The sequence below is a fragment of the Notolepis coatsorum genome (assembly GCF_963971535.1).
Source record: "Notolepis coatsorum genome assembly, chromosome: 4".
Classification (NCBI taxonomy): Eukaryota; Metazoa; Chordata; class Actinopteri; order Aulopiformes; family Paralepididae; genus Notolepis; species Notolepis coatsorum.
The window spans coordinates 48644394-48663645 of record NC_140168.1 but is presented as its reverse complement, the minus strand read 5'-3'; the positions used below and the strand labels follow the sequence as shown (position 1 = coordinate 48663645).

At 47.4% G+C, this 19252-nt stretch overlaps 1 protein-coding gene across 2 annotated transcripts in view; it reads left to right on the top strand.

Moving 5' to 3' along the window:
• The window catches only part of LOC311227664 (protein argonaute-3-like), an 82751-nt gene that overhangs the window by 40909 nt on the left and 22590 nt on the right, over positions 1–19252 (top strand). For both annotated transcript variants that reach the window (XM_084313396.1, XM_084313395.1), the window contains exon 11: positions 19075–19218. In XM_084313396.1, coding sequence (XP_084169522.1) covers positions 19075–19218 — 144 coding nt within the window. The remainder of the gene's footprint in view (positions 1–19074; positions 19219–19252) is intronic.

The window sequence follows — 19252 nt, the reverse complement described above, 5'->3', positions numbered from 1 at the left end:
CCTTTAAGTTAATATGTGGGAGTTAAGTTATTATTTACCACATAATGTTACACTGTCTGCCTATTGATGGCATCTCAGGTTATATGACGGTGCTGCCATCTAGTGGGCCAGAGGTGGTAGTGTTCCCTCGTATCTGCGTCACTTCCTCTATGCTTGTTGACGTTGAACTTGACCGGACACCCAGCGAGAGAAAAACGTACACCCAGCGTTGCTCTCGTTAACGTTATAGTTTGACGGTGACCAAGTATGTAAAGTGGCTTACCAAGCGGACATTATACCACCAAGAGAGAGTGAGTTTTAGTACCCAGCTAATTTGATGTTTAGTAAACGTCTGGGATTAGCATATTACAGCGGACTATAGTATTCCCCATCTATCGTTACCAGTTAGCCGAAGCTAGCTAGCTCGGCGCTAATACCTAAAGTAGCTTCGGCTCATGCTTCGATAGCTGCTCTATACTGGACATATCAGTCGATATATAACACAGACCAGAGAACATTTAGATAGGGTCTGTGTCGCTGTAAAAGGACACAACTAGTCCTAAGAAGTAGCCATAGCAGTAGCCTGTGGTACAGAGGGGACCAGCGTGTCTGCAGCAGCTGTCGGCGTGCGCCGTGCAGCACCGCGGAGCGAGACACTCGGATCCACCACAGCGGAGCATCTGGTCTGCAGGAGCAGACTGGTGGCGCCTATTGGACCGGGCAGCGTCTTCCCGCCCTCATCACCACGCAGCGGTCTACTACTCCTCATCACAGAACTCATCCGGGTCCTTTTCTCACCCCCCAGGATTATTAACTCTCTCCATCTCTCTCATCCTGCAGAGGGAATTGTTCCTCTGACAGTGGTAACCGCGGCAACGTTTGGCCAGAACACTTTAATAGAGCTATTTGGGCGCCCATCTAAATTTAGTAATAGTATTTAATTAGGCATTGTGTAACGTGATAACAATATTTTGTATATCTTTTTTCCCCCTTTTTGCTTATATAAAAGCATTATGATTCAAACAGTTTCCTCGCTCTTTCTAGTTTAGGTGACTCCTTTTTAAGTTATTCACTCAGTTGTGTATTTGGTACAATTAGTTTAAGAGTTAAGGCATCCTACCACACCCCCTAAGGTGATAATTATATACAGTCCTCTAAGCTCCCGCACAATTTGGTCACTTCGAGCCGGAGTTAAACCAGATAGGATGTCACGAAAGAGCGAGGTAGGTTCAAAGGGTCCCCCCCCCCCTTCCCTGAAGGGAAGACACGTGCTCCTAGGGAGCGTAGATTACCCTCCCGACTAGATGACTGTGTCCTGGGTACACCCAGTAGCCCTAGTTCGGAGAGCAATCAGCATGTGCTAAACACATCAGCTGACCGGACAGTAGGGGACTTTACAACCCAGACGGCAGGCACACCCCAGCTAGTAGAGGGTGCTGCTGCCACACCACAGTTAGATCAGACGGCAGGCACACCCCAGCTAGTAGAGGGTGCTGCTGCCACACCGCAGTTAGATCAGACTCTGAGAACAGAGTCAGACCCGACTGACACCCCCCAGCGGCCTGAAGAGAAGAAGAGACACCAGGTGGCAGTCTCATGTAGTAAAGACATAACTACCTTCTCGCCACTGGATACCGCCAACCAAGATGAGTATGAGCAAGATGAGCCTGAAGAAGAAGAGGAGAGTGACTCCGCTGAAAACGACTCGCAACCTGGAGAGGATATCAATCCCCCAGACAGAGTGGAGCCACGCGGCAGGCAGGACTTCAATCACTTCCAACCGGGAGAGTTCTTCCTAGACACTCGCAGAACTAGTAGGCCCCCCAGCAGAGCACAAAGCAGAGGGAGCGTTACCAGCCAAACAGAATTCATATTCCAATGCATGCAACAACAACGCGAAGATGCGCTCGACAGAGAGAGAAGAGCCGCGGAAGCACTGGAGCGGGAGCGCGATAGAGCGGCAGCCCAGGCCTTGGAGTACACCCGGCTCGCTACCGCCCAACTGCAATCGGCCTCTGCCTCCAGGCAATCATCAAGAGCATCCACTAGGAATAACTCACCCCAGCGCCGCCAGCCTGAAAGGGAGGAGCACCCGGCTACGTATCCCCGACCCCGAACAAGGGACAAGGCCGACTCCGAAGACCTGGAAAGGCGACTGGCTCGTCTGCAGGAGGAATATACGGCACCAAGAGAGGTGCCACCCCGCTCTCAATGTGAGCGGCTACCCGCCACACACAGAGCAACCTCCAGATCAACCTCCAGATCCCATCAACATTGGCCCGTAACTGCACCGGCCCCTAGGTACGACCCGCTCCCACAGCGCCCACCAGGGAGCGCCATCCCATTCTTCAAAGACAATTCTAGAAGTCAGTACCATGACATGAGGATGTGTCTGGAGTTCCTCCTGGGCGCCGCCAACCACAGCGAGCAACAGAAGTTCCTCGAGCTGTCTATGCACTGTACGCTGCCTGCGGCCAAGCTCATATGCACTGCCAACGCATACTCCCCCACCCCCTATACTTCGTCTATCCAGGCCCTGGACGAGCGCTGGGGACGCCCGTGGGACCACATATTGGATGAGATCCACTAGCTGGGAGAAATGGCAGACATAAAGGACGACCACGCCCTGGACGCATACTCCTTGAAGGTACAGGCTCTGGTGAGCCTCCTGACGTTTCAAGGAGCCGCCGGCCGCACTGAGCTCTATGCAGGCTCCAACGTAGAACGCTTCATCAGGAAGCTTCCAAAGGAAAGGGAAGAGAGGTTCCGACGGGAACACGAGCGTCTCCACCCCCAACAGCCACTGTCTACCCTGATGGAGCTCTCAGAGTTCCTGAAGTCGGAGATGAGGCACATCCGCCTCCCCAAGCGGGAAGAGCCGAGAGTCAGTGGACGAGACAAGTCCGACCGAACGGGGCGGCCCGTTAGGGTGCTGACCACCGTACATGAAACCAGATCAAAGGAGCACCAAGGGCCCCCGAAAGGCCAACGAGGCTTCTCCTCCCAGAAGAAAGGAGAGAAGAAGACTCCGCCGCCATGCCAGTGCTGCACAGAGGTCCACTGGCTAGACAACTGTCCCGTGTTCAAGGAGAAGACTACAGAGGAAAAGAAACAGTGGATAATAGAGAATAAGCGGTGCTGGAAGTGCGCCCGTGAGCACAGAGCAAAGGACTGCACCCTCAAGGGACCCTGCAGACAGAGCGGGTGCGGGAAGATCCACCTCACGGCCCTCCACGACCTCAACAATAGAGACGACAAGGCTAAGCCTTATGTGGCGGAAGTCCGTGATGAGCCCTCTAGAGAGCTACGCAACTACTACGTGGGCCCCGTGAGGGGCAGCACTCCCCGCGTGCTGTTGAAGATTGTGCCGGTGGTCCTGCGGAACCGCGACAAGACTCTGGAGACCTACGCGGTTATTGACGATGGCTCGGAGCGCACGCTGCTGATGCGTGAGGCTGCCATCGCCCTTGGACTCGTGGGCGACGCAGAGGAGCTGGATCTCCTCACCATCCAACCAGGGCGCACCACTATTCAAGGAGAAAGTGTGGCCCTCACCCTCACACCGGCCGGACGGCCGAAGGAAGTCTTCAAAGTGAGCCGCGTATTCACAGCTGCCGGGTTGTGCCTCTCCAGTTACGGCTACCCGATGGAGTCCCTCATGAAGAGGTACCCACATCTCCGTAATCTGGGGATCAACGCTGCAATGGAGGTGAAGCCCACCCTCCTGCTCGGCTCCGATAATGTGAACCTCACTTTACCCAAGCACATCATCCCGGGTCCACCCGGATGTCCCGTCGCCCTGGAGACTCCGCTAGGCTGGACCCTGCAGGGCCCCATCAGTCTAAGAAATCTGAACGCCCGTCAGACCCACTGCCTCTTCATTGGAGCGGGGCACGAAGACGAGGCATTGCTGGAGAATGTTCAGAGGTTATGGCAGCTGGACATTGCTCCATACAAAAACGAGAAGATACACACTCGCTCCAAAGAAGATAAGGCGGCGATGGATCTTCTCCAAGCCAAGACCAAGCGTGTCTGCGTGCGCTGTGTCCTCAGATACGCCACACCGCTCTTGAGAAGAGAGCCCATGCCGACCTTCAAGGTTCCCCCAGGAGTAGCGAAGCCGTGTCTGCTTAGCACTGAAAGAAGACTCAGCAGAGACCCCGAGACGGCTGCCGCCTACGCCACAGAAATGAGCAAGCTCATAGAGTCTGGACTCGTCAGGAGGCTGAAGCCTGAGGAGGCGGAAAGGAGTACCGAGTCATGGTACCTTCCACACCATAACGTTAAGCACAACGGAAAGAACAGAGTGGTCTTTAATTGCAGCTTTCAAGTGCGCCAGCAGAACCTCAACCGCTATCTCCTGCCCGGTCCGACTCTGACCCCTCCTCTCCTCGGAGTCATGGTGCGCTTCCGACGACAGAAGACCGCCATCAGTGGCGACATCAAACGCATGTTCCATCAGGTGTGTTTGCTCGACGAAGATAAGCCACTCATGAGGTTCTTGTGGAGAGAAAACCCAGACGACCCGGAACCGTCCATCTATCAGTGGGAGGTGCTGCCCTTCGGGACGACCTGCAGCCCGTGTTGCGCCACCTACGCCCTGCAGCTTCATGTCGACGACGGCACCGCACCCCCCGGAGTCTCCGATGCTGTCCACCACAGTTTCTATGTGGACAACTGCCTCCACAGCGTGGAGACCGCGGAAGAGGCCTACAAGCTGGTGCATGACATACGCACCTTCCTGGCCACCGCTGGCTTTGAGGTCCGCCAGTGGGCCACCAACGACCCTGAGGTCGTCCGAGACCTCCCAGACGAAGCGAAGGCTGACAGCAGCGAGACCTGGCTCTCCCAGTCAAGTGAGGACGCCCAGGAAATGACTCTGGGTCTCCTCTGGCGTTTCAAGTCTGACACCCTGTGTTACCGGCAAAAGAAAATCGAAACTCGCCATTACGTAACCAGGAGGTCGATCTACAGTACTCTGGCGAGTCAATATGACCCGTTGGGTTACATCAACCCCTACACGACTCGTGCCAAGGCTCTGGTCAGCGAGCTGTGGACTGAGGCGAAGGGATGGGATGACCCCCTACCAGAGACACTCGGGGCGAAGTGGAAGAAGTGGGAAGAAGAGCTCCCCACCCTCCAACAGATCGAGTTTCCCAGGAGCTACTTTTCCTCGAGCGTCAGTCTGACCGGCAGCCAGCTCTCCCTTCATGTATTCTGTGACGCGTCTGAGAAGGCATATGGTGCAGTAGCGTACCTGCGCGCGGTGGAGCCCGACGACACAGTCCACGTCTCCTTCATTCTTGCACGCTCAAGAGTTGCACCCAAGAAGCAGCAATCCATTCCCCGGCTGGAGCTCTGCGCAGCTCTAAGTGGAGCCCAGTTGGGAAAGATGCTGAAGGAAGAGCTGCACCTCCCCCTTCACGCGGTGTCGATGTGGTCTGACTCCAAAACAGTCATCCAGTGGATCCAGTCGACTTCGTGCAGATATAAAGTATTCGTAGGAACAAGGGTGACAGAGATCCAAGAGCTTGTGGGGATCAGCTGCTGGCGATACGTTTCGACAGATGTCAACCCGGCGGACGTGATCACCAGAGGTGCGACCCTCGAGGAATTGGCACGTCCCAACCTCTACCACCGTGGACCCGACTACCTACGCAAGCCAGAAGAAGACTGGCCTTCTCCTCCGAACTTGGAGAACGCAGAGGTGGAGGTGGAACTTAAGAAGTCCATCTTCTGCGGCCTCACTGGACTCCAAGACCCTTCAAATACTGACGGTCCCAAGGTTGAGGATTGCCAGACCCTAGAAGAGCTCCAAGTACGCACCTTCCACCACCGGAACCCCGGTCCCGGAGACCCGACCCCTCTCAGCGCCGACGACTACGCCGCAGCTGAGATCATGTTGCTGCAGAGGGTGCAGCGGGAGGTCTTCCAGATCGAGATGGCGTGCTTGGGACGGAAGATGGAGCTACCAAGAGACAGCAAGCTGAGGCTACTGGCCCCCGAACTGGACGAGAAAGACCTCATACGTGTCGGAGGCCGCCTACGACGGGCTCAGGGCCTCACTGAGGACAGCAAACACCCCATCCTACTCCCCTCGAAGCATCCGGTGACTAACTTGGTGATTCGTCACTATGACACCAAATTGTATCACCCTGGAGCGGAGCGGCTCTTCGCGGAGCTCAGGAGAAGGTTCTGGATACTTCGCGGCCGGGAGGCTGTGCGGCGTTACCAACGGTCATGCACAGACTGCCAGAAGCTCAGAGCCCAACCCATCATGCCACGAATGGCTGACCTCCCATCCTGCCGCCTCCGTCTCCAAGAAGCGCCCTTCCACAACACGGGCATGGACTGCTTCGGGCCCTTCACCATCAAGGCGGAGATCGGGAGAGCAACTGCTAAGAGATGGGGAATCATCTTCAAGTGCCTCACCACGAGAGCCGTCCATCTCGAGGTGCTGGCTGAAATGACAACAGACAGCTTCCTCCAGTCATTCCGTCGATTTACTGGAAGGAGAGGGCGACCCCATACCTTATGGTCTGATCACGGGACGAATTTCAAGGGAGGAGAAGCTGAACTCATCAAGAGTTACCACCAGATGAGTGAGGAGTTGAGGGACGAGCTGGCCTCCCAACAGGTCACCTTCTCCTACAACCCTCCAAATGCACCCCACTTCGGTGGAACGTGGGAGAGAGAGGTCAAGTCAGTAAAGGCTGCTCTAGCAGCCGCGCTCAGAGGACAGGTTCCGAAGGCAGAGGTCTTCAACACCGTACTGGTGGAGATTGAAGCCATTCTGAATTCCAAGCCACTGGGGTACGTCAGTAGCGACGCGGCCGATCTCGACCCCATAACACCCACCAGCCTTTTGATGGGGCGGCGAGACGCGGCCCTTCCCTTTGCGGTCTACGCCTCCACCGAGATCATCGGCAGAAGACAATGGAGGTATAGTCAGGCTCTAGCCGACCAATTCTGGAAGAGGTTCACCACCGAATATCTCCCATCGCTGCAAGGCCGCCGCAAGTGGATCACTGAAAGAGGCAACCTAGAACCAGGAACCCCAGTCATGATCGTGGATCAGGCACTCCCCCGAGCCCGCTGGCTCACCGGAGGGGTGAAGAGTGTGGTAAAAGGGCAAGACGGAAGAGTCCGCTCTGCTATCGTGGATGTCGGAGGAAGAACATACCACAGACCAGTGGCTCGACTGATCCGACTACCCCCGTACTCTGACTCTGACCAGCCTGAGTGACTACTAGACATTCAGCAGACCTCAGTACTGATTAGCGCCGCAAATCAGGGGGCGGCTGTGCTGAAGGGTCTGCAATTAGGTAAAATTAGACCTAAAATAATCCCCCTTTAAGTTAATATGTGGGAGTTAAGTTATTATTTACCACATAATGTTACACTGTCTGCCTATTGATGGCATCTCAGGTTATATGACGGTGCTGCCATCTAGTGGGCCAGAGGTGGTAGTGTTCCCTCGTATCTGCGTCACTTCCTCTATGCTTGTTGACGTTGAACTTGACCGGACACCCAGCGAGAGAAAAACGTACACCCAGCGTTGCTCTCGTTAACGTTATAGTTTGACGGTGACCAAGTATGTAAAGTGGCTTACCAAGCGGACATTATACCACCAAGAGAGAGTGAGTTTTAGTACCCAGCTAATTTGATGTTTAGTAAACGTCTGGGATTAGCATATTACAGCGGACTATAGTATTCCCCATCTATCGTTACCAGTTAGCCGAAGCTAGCTAGCTCGGCGCTAATACCTAAAGTAGCTTCGGCTCATGCTTCGATAGCTGCTCTATACTGGACATATCAGTCGATATATAACACAGACCAGAGAACATTTAGATAGGGTCTGTGTCGCTGTAAAAGGACACAACTAGTCCTAAGAAGTAGCCATAGCAGTAGCCTGTGGTACAGAGGGGACCAGCGTGTCTGCAGCAGCTGTCGGCGTGCGCCGTGCAGCACCGCGGAGCGAGACACTCGGATCCACCACAGTGGAGCATCTGGTCTGCAGGAGCAGACTGGTGGCGCCTATTGGACCGGGCAGCGTCTTCCCGGCCTCATCACCACGCAGCGGTCTACTACTCCTCATCACAGAACTCATCCGGGTCCTTTTCTCACCCCCCAGGATTATTAACTCTCTCCATCTCTCTCATCCTGCAGAGGGAATTGTTCCTCTGACAGTGGTAACCGCGGCAACGTTTGGCCAGAACACTTTAATAGAGCTATTTGGGCGCCCATCTAAATTTAGTAATAGTATTTAATTAGGCATTGTGTAACGTGATAACAATATTTTGTATGTATCTTTTTTCCCCCTTTTTGCTTATATAAAAGCATTATGATTCAAACAGTTTCCTCGCTCTTTCTAGTTTAGGTGACTCCTTTTTAAGTTATTCACTCAGTTGTGTATTTGGTACAATTAGTTTAAGAGTTAAGGCATCCTACCACACCCCCTAAGGTGATAATTATATACAGTCCTCTAAGCTCCCGCACAATTATTATCATCATTGTTAAACTGTAGGGGTTTAATTAAGTTTAAACAAAGAGTCCTAGAACAGGATCAGTAGTAATGTTAATGTTAAGATAAAGATACATAAACATATATGCACAATACACACACACCTACAACTGAATGATAGCAGAATGATGACAAATGGGCAGCACATCCTGCAAACTGGGGAGGGCGCAACATTGACTATTAGTGTAACTGAGGGGTACAATTCCCTGACTGTATTGATAAGTATGGTATCATTAAACCACTACCGATTATGTACTTTAACTACTGGCCACACAGTACATGATATAGATATGATGAACACTTTCCCACCATGAAACGAAGTCCACACAAATGTATAAATTGAATATTTTATATAGCAAAGGGTATATACAACGTTCACTTAATGACATTTATGATTTGAATGCACTTCTAAGGCAAATGAGTATTTGTAGGCAAATCAACATTGAATGTCCAATCTCTGGTTACGCAGGAAGCAAGTATACAACCTGGTTCTTTAGGGAACTATAGCGATGGTACTTAAATGATTATAGCTGAATACACTAAAGGGGGGTCCCGCTGGTTGTAAGTCAGTAGGGGGGGGGGGGTTAGGAGAGCCGCTGGCGATATCCCATCTGGCCAACGATTTCTTGGGAGAATTCAGAGTGCTGAACACGGTGCCCACAGAACCTCGGTCCACAGATGAATACAGCTGGGCCCTTTTGTAGGCGGTAGCTGCCGGTCCACAACGAAGAGACGTGAGGCGACCTCACTCTGGGTAGAGCGCCGTCTCACCTGGACTCCTCTCGGGGGGTAGTTCCAACACTTACCAGTGTTGGCTGTTATCCATGGCATAAATCAAAGCACCCAAAGCAAGTAGATAATCCAAGCCGTGTAGGGCTCGCCGTCGTCCGGGTAAGGTAATCCAATGTGCAGGTCCACTCGTCCTGGCCCAGAACTCCTCGGATGAAAGCACCACACGTGGTCTGCCCAGCCTGGTTAAGACTCTAGATAACGCCAGGAACGATGGGGGTACTGCTCACTTTATAACTCTAACCGAACGATGCACCATACATAATAGACTATTATTAACTTAATAGAAATACGTCCCACTCGACGGTATAGTGCCAAACTATGACAATTCAACTATTAATCCACACGATGTCTCAATGCCATTCTGAGGCCAAGTTGACCATACTGCACCACACGTGTATCGTGGGTGAGGCTTAACGTCTTGCCACTAGGTTGGAGGGTAAAGAACTAATGGACTAAAAGGAAAGTTCTACTTTACTTGCGCCATATATATATGCGCTGTGAACAAATAGTACCATTCGTATTTCGCCAGACGTATTCCTACGCGGAACCGGGGCTAGTAACGACATGTTCGTCGGCAGGATTGAACTTGAACCAAGGGGCTTGGCTGCTGGCGCCAGGTTCTTGTCCAATGAGAGAATGAAACTATTATGGGCTGTTAGTAGACTAAAGGGATATTCAGTGTATATGTACAAGGAATATACAAGGGATATCAAACGATATACAAATACTATTAAATATATATCCATAAATAAATATATATATTCGGTTTAATCTGATCCTTCACAACAATTAGTCTGTTATTTCTTAAAGTATGCTCTTAAAACTCAGAGCAGAGGGTACCTGCCAATGTACAGTTTCCTCCCTCAAATGTATGTATTCTCCTGTATGTCATAAATGTATGGTTGCCACAGCACTATATATCTGCATGTAACAAATGTTTTCTTTTTTTATCCACTTTTTGTCCCATTTTTCTATATTTTATTTCTCCCATCCCAATTTCGTATCATCCAATTCAACCCTCCCCTGTCACGAACGCTGTTTCTTGCCTCCCACAAGCCGGCTGCAATGTGGACTAAGTCATACATAGCACAAGTCCCCTCCGGTACTTGAGGTAACAGCAGTCGCATCTTTTCACCTGTGCAGCTCGATCTCTCAGTGGCGAGGAGTAACGCGTGGGAGGCTCACGCTGCCCCCGACACTTCCTGATTCTACTGCGCAGGCGCACCAACCGACCTGTAGGAGTCGCTGTCCACAACGCCCGATCCCCACCCATCAGTTTCCCACCCCCTAATACGGCCAATGTGTATTAGTATGAACGACCAGCTAAACTGAAAGCAATGTGGAGCGCTGGGCTCTAACAGGCAAGCCCAGCGTCTCCGTCATTCGTGGCGAGCGCCTTGCCCACTACGCCACGTATGTAACAAATGTTATGAATTAAGATTGAAAAAGAAAAATGAAAATGAAAAAGAAAAAGGGGGGCCCTGATGTAAACAAGACCACAGTCTTTATCTGGTCTGCATCCCCTCAACCACTGAGCCATACTGCACTGTACCCACTCTGCAATCCGCCAGCAAAACCTCCAACCAATCAATCAAACCTTTGCCTGCAGCTTGGGGGTAGTGCAATTAGTTTGCCGCAGCGGGTGGGGGCGATGTGCATGAGTTCGTCCGCCATCACAGCGAGTTCAGAGTTCAACATGTAGATGAGCAGATAGTGACGCGTCTGGTCACCGACGCAGCCAGGTGCTGGGCGTGACGTTTAACTATAGTGAAAAAGCATGGCCAATGAAATTACAAGACCCCCGGCCCATTCATGAAATAAGTAAGCAAACAAAATGCACGATTTGCTTGGAGACGGCGACCATAGCGTCAGCACCCCGATAAACAGTGGAAACTATTATAAAAACAAACAAACAAAAAAGAGTAAATAAGGGGCGATGTTCCCGAGCGACACACAATGTCCCAACATCACCCATCTAAGCACGGAGATAGACAGACAGTCGTGATGTTTAGTGTGTTACCCAAAGTAGACATGGGTAGGATAAACCGTGTCATGCACAAAAGCAATACAAAATATAAATAATATTGATAAGCATAGCTCAGAGTAAATACAAATGTACAATTTACTTGAAACGGAGAGCATAGCGCTAGTACCACGGCAAATAGCAGATACAATTATCCATATAACGTTGTAAACAAAACGAGCAAAAAAAAAAGTAAATGAGAGAAGAGGCTCCCCAGCGACATATGTCCCAACTTTAGCCGTCTAAGGATGAAAGCACGGAGATATAACTATAGAGTCGTGGTGCTCGGTGTGTTACCCAAAGTTTCACTCTGCTGGAGTCGATGTGTGTTGTTTCTTCAGAAAGTCTGTAGCGTCCTTAGGTGAAGCAAGATGTCTTTTTGCGCCGTCTTTGTCTTTGATGAAGAGTCTCGCTGGGTACTGTAAGGATCGTTTATATCCCTGCTGGTAGAGGGATCCCATAACATCTCGGTAGCGGGAGTGTTGTTCCAACACTTCGGGGCAGTAGTCCTCGAAGATTGGCACAGGTTTCCCCCTGTAGGTCAGCGACCCTCTCCTCTTCCGAGCCTCCCGAATAATAGTCTCCTTGGTTCTGAATCGGTGTAGGCAGGCGATCACCGCCCGGGGCCTGGAGCCGGGGGCTGGTCTGGCCGTCAGCGCCCTGTGGCAGCGATCAAGTTTGGGTGGTGTAGCAAGCATTTCCTTGCCCAGAATTTCCACCAGCACCTCGGCAAAAAAATCATTGGGTCGGTCGCTTTGGATAGACTCGTATAGCCCTATTATGCGTATGTTTGACCGACGGCCACGCGACTCAACATCGATAAGCTTGTTCTTCAGTTTGGCGTTGCTCTCCTCCAGAGTCAAACACCTAGCCTCTAAGTTCACCATCCTATCGGACCATGTATTTAGTCCATCCTCCACGGATGTCAGACGCTTGGCATGGTCAGCTACGGATAACTGGAGGTTATCTAGTTTGGAGTCGGCCGAGGCGGCGGAGACTCTGAATTCAAGCGTGAGGTTCTGTATTAGTATGGCAATGCTCGTCAAATCCGTCGGCGCGTCGTCTGTGGATGGTGGATCCGCGCCCTTAGTGTCCTTGTTCTTTGGCCATTTCGATGCCATTATGCCTGTCACAGCCAAAAATTCATTAGTAGCAAAATATCCGAAGAAAGAAAGTATAAAAAAAAAAAAAAAAAGTATCAACAAGGCTTTTTAGCGTAGGTTTGAAAAGTTGGGGAGTTGCAGCGTGGAGAAACATGTCTACCACATCCTATACCGGAAGTCACCCTCCTATCTGGAATACACAAAAACTTATCTCAGGAAATGAGATAATCGATATTTCAGCCCGCTTCTATAGCGTGCATAAGTACACATACTATCGATAATCTAGCGTTTATTTGAAAACGATTCATAAATAGGCAGAAAAATTACAACGTTTTTGGAATACACAAAAACGTTGACATTTTTCGGCCTATTTATGAATCGCTGATATATAGGTGAAAATAGCTCTGATTATCCCAAGACTGGTGAAATAGATTCCTTACCTCAGATCAGATGTTATCCAAAAAGATTATTCCAATTCCTGATCGCCATTCCAAATATCGATCGCGTTTATTGATTCAGCATTGGGTACTGTAAATACATAATCCACGCGTTTTCCGGGCCGGCGATCACAATGGATTCTTCAGTTGGCTCGACGGAAAAGTAAAATGAGGAAACTGCCCCCCCCCCCCCCATCAGTCTAAAGTAATGGGGTGCAGTTACACAGGGAGAGACGATAGGGTGCGGTATCTTCCCAATTGAGCTCAGAGAGAGTCTGCAACACTAACCTGAGGCTTGATTGATGAAATATGAATTCAAATCGCCAATAAATAAAAATACGACAAACAAACGCTATATAGCGTTGGCGGGCACTCAACGGTCGGCATGAACTAACGACAAAACGCGTGGCTGGCATCCAAAGTGTTAATGGGGAAGTGCCTCATTTGCATATATAAACATAAAATTCAGAAAACTTGCAATATATTTTTTCTTAGTTTATATGTACATAACAAACTGGGAAAGTTTCATAGTGATATATATTCAAATATTTGTTTGCCTATTAGGTGGTACTACACTGTACTACACTGTTACTACACTGTTTGTAGCCCGTGTGTAGTTCTGTTCAGTTCAATAACATCATTATTATTATTATTCAGTTATCAGGCATGTGTTTAGGTTGTCAATTACTAATGGTTTGATTAAGTATTGTGTTTGTAAATAGCTGTTTCAAAAAAAAAATATGGCATTTTACAATACAGAACTTTGAAGGCGTTTTCCCAAAAATGAGTTTTTATGCGTTTTTCTTACACGCAAGGGTAGACATGTACCATTCCATAGCACCTACACACACCATACTTTCCACATTTCTTCCTATATATACCCTGCATCTTTTTACAGAGGGGTTTGTTGATATATCATTCATAGCCTGATTTATAGTACATTTAGACCAAAAAACATGGCGGAAATTTATTTTTTATGACTGTAGTCAGCATTCCTGATTCATGGGATGATAAAAAGACATATCCACAATCCCTTCTGTAAAAAGTTCACTGTTATGTGTCAACATAATGAAACCATTAAAAAAAAATCTGGCATCATCCAATGTTGGTATTTATACCCAAACATCATATGCAAATTAGTGCATATTTAATGAGGTAATGCCATTTTGCATAATTATAAACACAAGATCTCAGAAAACTTGCAATACATTTTTTCTAAGTTATGTACATAACAAACTGGGAAAGTTTCATAGTGATATCTATTCAAATATTTGTTTTGCCTATTCACCTGGGGTGTCTCACCTTAAAGTGAATTGTAGCCTTTTTAAATGCACTTTTTAACACATTCAGCGCCACGCTATATCCCCATCCCTGCTGTCTCTGGGCCATGCTTTAAAAGATGGTCATTTTCACGGTGCTTCACGATGTTTGCAGAGCTATATCTATATTCTATTATAGCTATGGAGACAATACTATGGCTCATTTGACAGTCACTATCTCTCGTCCAACATGTAAAAAAGAGTAAATTGTCATGCATACGTTTGCGTGTTATCCCGTGGTGCAGGGTTCGAAATTAACGGGGGCTTGGGGCATAATGCCCTTGAAAATGGACAAAATGCCCTCGAAAATAAGTTAAGGGGGGCACAAAATGCCCCCGACAGTTTACTAATTATATATATATATTTATCCGGTAATGGCGCGTCTGTGTATCGTACGGTTCAGATGACGCGCAAATAAAAAAAAATCATTTGGCGGAGGTGAGCACTGGCTGCTGCAGCAGCAATGCAGCTGAGCCAGGTGCTAGTCAGTTTGTGTACAAATGGCACGCACAATATAAATCAATCTTCATTACGACTTTAAAAACATAGCCATTAACATTACATAGGCCTACACACATCTTGCCATAGCGTTAGGAGTTTGTACAACACAACGCACGTTTTAACTATAGAATCAGCCCGCGAGGTAATACAGTCAACGAAATGTTACCGTAGCTACTAGCTAGCAGAGGAGGAAATGGGAGTCTGAGAGGCGGGGTGTTTAAAGACAATGATAGGCGTTTATTCAACATCCAAGAAGGCTAACATACAACTGTGTTTTACTAACTCCAACCGGGACCATTGCCGCTTTCCCACTGCATGCCATCACCTCCTAACGTTACCGGAGCTACCGGAGCTGATAATAACATTGCCTGAGCTGAAGGTGCGTGACACTAAAATGTCCGTGGGGACCCGGCGCCAACCCATAGATAGTTCCAACTCACCGAATTACGTAATCCACCACAGTTGCACTCAATATTTAAATAATGTTAAATAAATGTAGACAGATACATAATAATTTCAAGCAGAACACTAATCTTTCCATTAAGAACTGACAATCAGGGAATTTAAACATGGTTGACATTGTTTTTTTGTGTTTATATTAAAGAAAGGAAAGTCTAGTGCTGGCTGAGCATATTGTTTGTTTGCACTAAGTTAATACTACAAATGTAGCCTATATTTTTCAGTCAGTTCGGTCTTTGTGTGCCAAACATTATTTAAGGCTGTAAACACTGTAAACTTTTTTATTTTTTTTTAATAAATGAGAAGCATGTTTAGATTTGAGTGTTAAATTTTTTTTTATAAAAATTTACGTATATCGAACCGAACTGAAAACCGTGACCCCAAAACCGTGATACGAACCGAACCGTCTATTTTGTGAACCGTCCCACCCCTACCGTTTATCATAAAAATTCAGTGCCCCCGAAATAAAAAAAAAAAAAACCCAAAATCAATTAAAGGGGGCAAAAAAAGCCCTTGAAATTTTTTTTTTATTTCTAACCCTGCCGTGGTGAATATTGTATAGTTTCAGAGTGATCCGGGCTAATTCCTGGAAGCTGAGTTATGGAGCGCTATGTGCATTTTGCTAAAGTCGTTCGCATTGCTCGCCTGGACGCGATACTATTTCCAAATCAAAGGTATATAATAGGTATTATGTTTCATCATGAAGGCATCAAAGGGGGGGGGGGGTCGTTTTGTGATGCTCTGATCGTCAGCAATGGCATACGTTTTGGAGTACGTGACATATGATCGTTGCGATCGATGTGAAATCATTGTAGGATTTAGGGCTGACCTTCAAAGCTTTTTTTGGCAATCGAAGCTTCGGGGCCGAGCTTCGATTTTAATTCGAAGCTTCGAGAGAAAAAAAATGTAATTTTTTTTAAATTTTTTATCTTATGTTGTGGGACTTGTACAGCACTTTCATAAACTTTGTTGTTTTTAAATGTGCTCTATAAATAAAGTGGGTTGGATTAATTAATTAAGTAGCCCCTTTCGTGACTGAGCCAACAAGGTTTCACTCGGCTGTGTGATTTAATTCAAGGTGGATCGCTGTTGTCGTTTGAACAACTTCAGATTTCATGGGAACTACCAATCCCCCAAATCAAGAATGTTTAAGATGAATGAAGTAAGATTTAGATTATTTGAAATATGGCCTGTGTAGACTAAACTATGCACAGAATTATGTCAGTCTACAAGGTCCGGATTCTACATGGTCCGGCAATGTAGACCTTGTAGACTCCACTACAGACCAATTATCAGTGAATGTTCATGCATTTTTAAGAAGGGCAACTTCCACAAAAAAACAAAGAACTCACCAAAACATCTCAGTAGCACCTTATCTAAATTTTATTTCCTATTTTGTTTATTCATCCCAGTATCTTTCTTTCTTATGTGTGGAATTCTACAAGGCATGTAGGTGTATATGTATTTGAGGATGATATCCTTCAAACAGGCAATAGTGATGATATAATTTGGGCAGTGCTGAGCTGGGTTACTTTCCTCCAGTGTATTTGTCCCCCGGCCCCACCCAATGGCCCCATGCGCGCGCGCACACACACACACACACACACATTTACATTTAGTCATTTAGCTGACGCTTTTATCCAAAGCGACTTACAAGTTCTGTACGACAAGACAGCAAGAAGGGTACAACTCTATCAGCTGAGTAACAATGTTTATCAAAGTGTTGCGTGTTACAGTGTAGGTTAGTTTATTAGGAAAAGTGCATGACAGTAAGGTTAGTCACGGTTAGATTTTTTATTTTTTTTAATCATTTCAGATAATGGTTGAAGAAGTGAGTCTTTAGTCGACAGCGAAAGATTGGACGGGATTCGGCTGTCCTAACAAAAATGTAACACACAGTGTGAAATAAGGTTTCAAAGGGTAGGCGATACTGCCACCTAGCAGGATTCGGTTGGCATTGCCATCTTGAGGTTTCAGAATGAGTCCCAATGATACACTGAGGTCTGTGAGACTGTATAGAATAGGGATGCCCCGATCACGTTTTTTGCCACCGATACCGATCACCGATCGTCGTGAGCCATATCGGCCGATACCGATCCGATACCGATCGTTTTTGATTAAAAGAAATTAAAATTTATTTTTTATAATTTTTTTCTTTTTTTTATATAAAATATATATATTATATAATTAGACTTGTACTTGTATTATCTGCGAGACATCGCCACCACGCAACAAGCTCCACTGTCTGTGTGTACTCTAGTAGCCTCCAGCTACAGCCAGGATTCTCCGGAGCTGCAGCTGGACCTATACTCGAGTAGCCTCGAGCTACGGCCAGGATTCTCTGGCGCTGCACCTGGACCCTATTGGTATAACGTTACTTAACTGTGCTCAGCAAGCCCTCAGCTCGAATACGCATCGAATCAGTGTTATAAGACATTGATATCAGGAGCTATCTGTAGCTACTGCTAGCCGGATATATAACGTTAATACAACGCCTCAGTGAATTATTTAGTTCAATGGGACATTTCGTTTTTAACAGTGAACTAACTTGCGCTAACGTGAGCTACTGTAACAGCTAACAGCTAACGGGTATCATACCTACCTACTATACTTGCTAGAGCGTTTGTTGATGTCAGGAGCTATCGGTAGCTGGCCGGCTAGATACCGTTCGGTTAGACAATGCCTCATCATGTATTAAACTAAAAGTGAATAGTTGACTGGGTAATTTTGTAACGGTAGCTAAGCTAACGTTAACTCAGGGAGAAGCTGACACGCCGTCCTCCCGTGTCTCACTAGACTAGACCCGTGTTTACATGTGTGCGGGAGGGGCTGGACTCGAGAGCAAACGCCGCACCACCGGTGTCTGAGACAGAACTCAGCGACAGCGAGTGATCGGGTTTGACGATCGGTGAAAATAAAACATCACGATCACCGATCGCATATTTATACTGAATATCGGCCGATAACGATCGGTGGCCGGTCGATCGGGGCATCCCTAGTATAGAATATTAAAAGCCAATAAAAGAAAAAACGATAAACCCGAGATTTCTCAGGTTCTGGCGCTCAACCGCTGGCGAGATTTTCGTGATTGGCGCAGAATGAGTTAAATAAAAATAGTGCTTGGAAAAGTACTTGAAAGTCCTTTAATTTCATTTTGCGATGTCTGTGGGAACCCTGCAGAAGGCTATGGTGGACATTGGACAAGTGAAAATATATTTTTGCAGTAAATGATTAAAATGCGTTTGTAGTCTGAAACAGAGGAGGTGTCTGTAATGCACCCCATTTTTTAACAGCATTCATGCATTGACGAGATTTGACAAGATATATAATTAATTATATATTGCTCACACATTAGATTAGATTTAATTGTATTATCATTGCACAAGTACAGGACAACAGAATTAAGTTGGCATCTAAACCAGAGTGCAAAGTAACAGTAGAGTAAATATTCTAAGCTAATGTATGGCTGAGGTATAGTTGATAAAACCTGCATTAGCTGTTACTTTTCAACACTGTTTACTGCCCGCTGGCTGTGCACCTAGTGATAAAGGAGAAACCATTTATATACGGTATTCCATCTTCTAGGGCTGGGTATCGGTACCGATGACCTGATTAATTTAGATTTCCATTTGCCTTTGTTGTCAAAAATGTAATTTGGTCAACTTGAGTTTCCGTTGTAGCTGAGTAGAAACTCGATGCAAGGCAAACTAGAAACATCTGCAGGACTGGAGGTGTGCTAGAAATAACGTTGAGTGAAAATACATCCGCTGAAAAAAGGCATAGATTTTAAATATTTATTTTGGGATTTTAAGAATGCATTTGATTTAAAATTAAATCATTCAACATGATTGATTCGCCCCGACCGTATACGTTCATAACTTCAGTTACCTTTTCAAATTCCATTCCGCCTCTCTCCTCCTTTCCTTCTTCATCACAGGTGCGGAGTGCGAACTACGAGGCCGACCCATTCGTCCAAGAGTTCCAGTTCCGCGTACGTGACGAAATGGCTCAGGTGACGGGTCGCGTCCTGCCGGCCCCCATGCTGCAATATGGCGGCAGGGTGAGCTCTGAACATTTCATGGTACCTGCCCTTTAAAATCGTGTGTGTGTGTCTT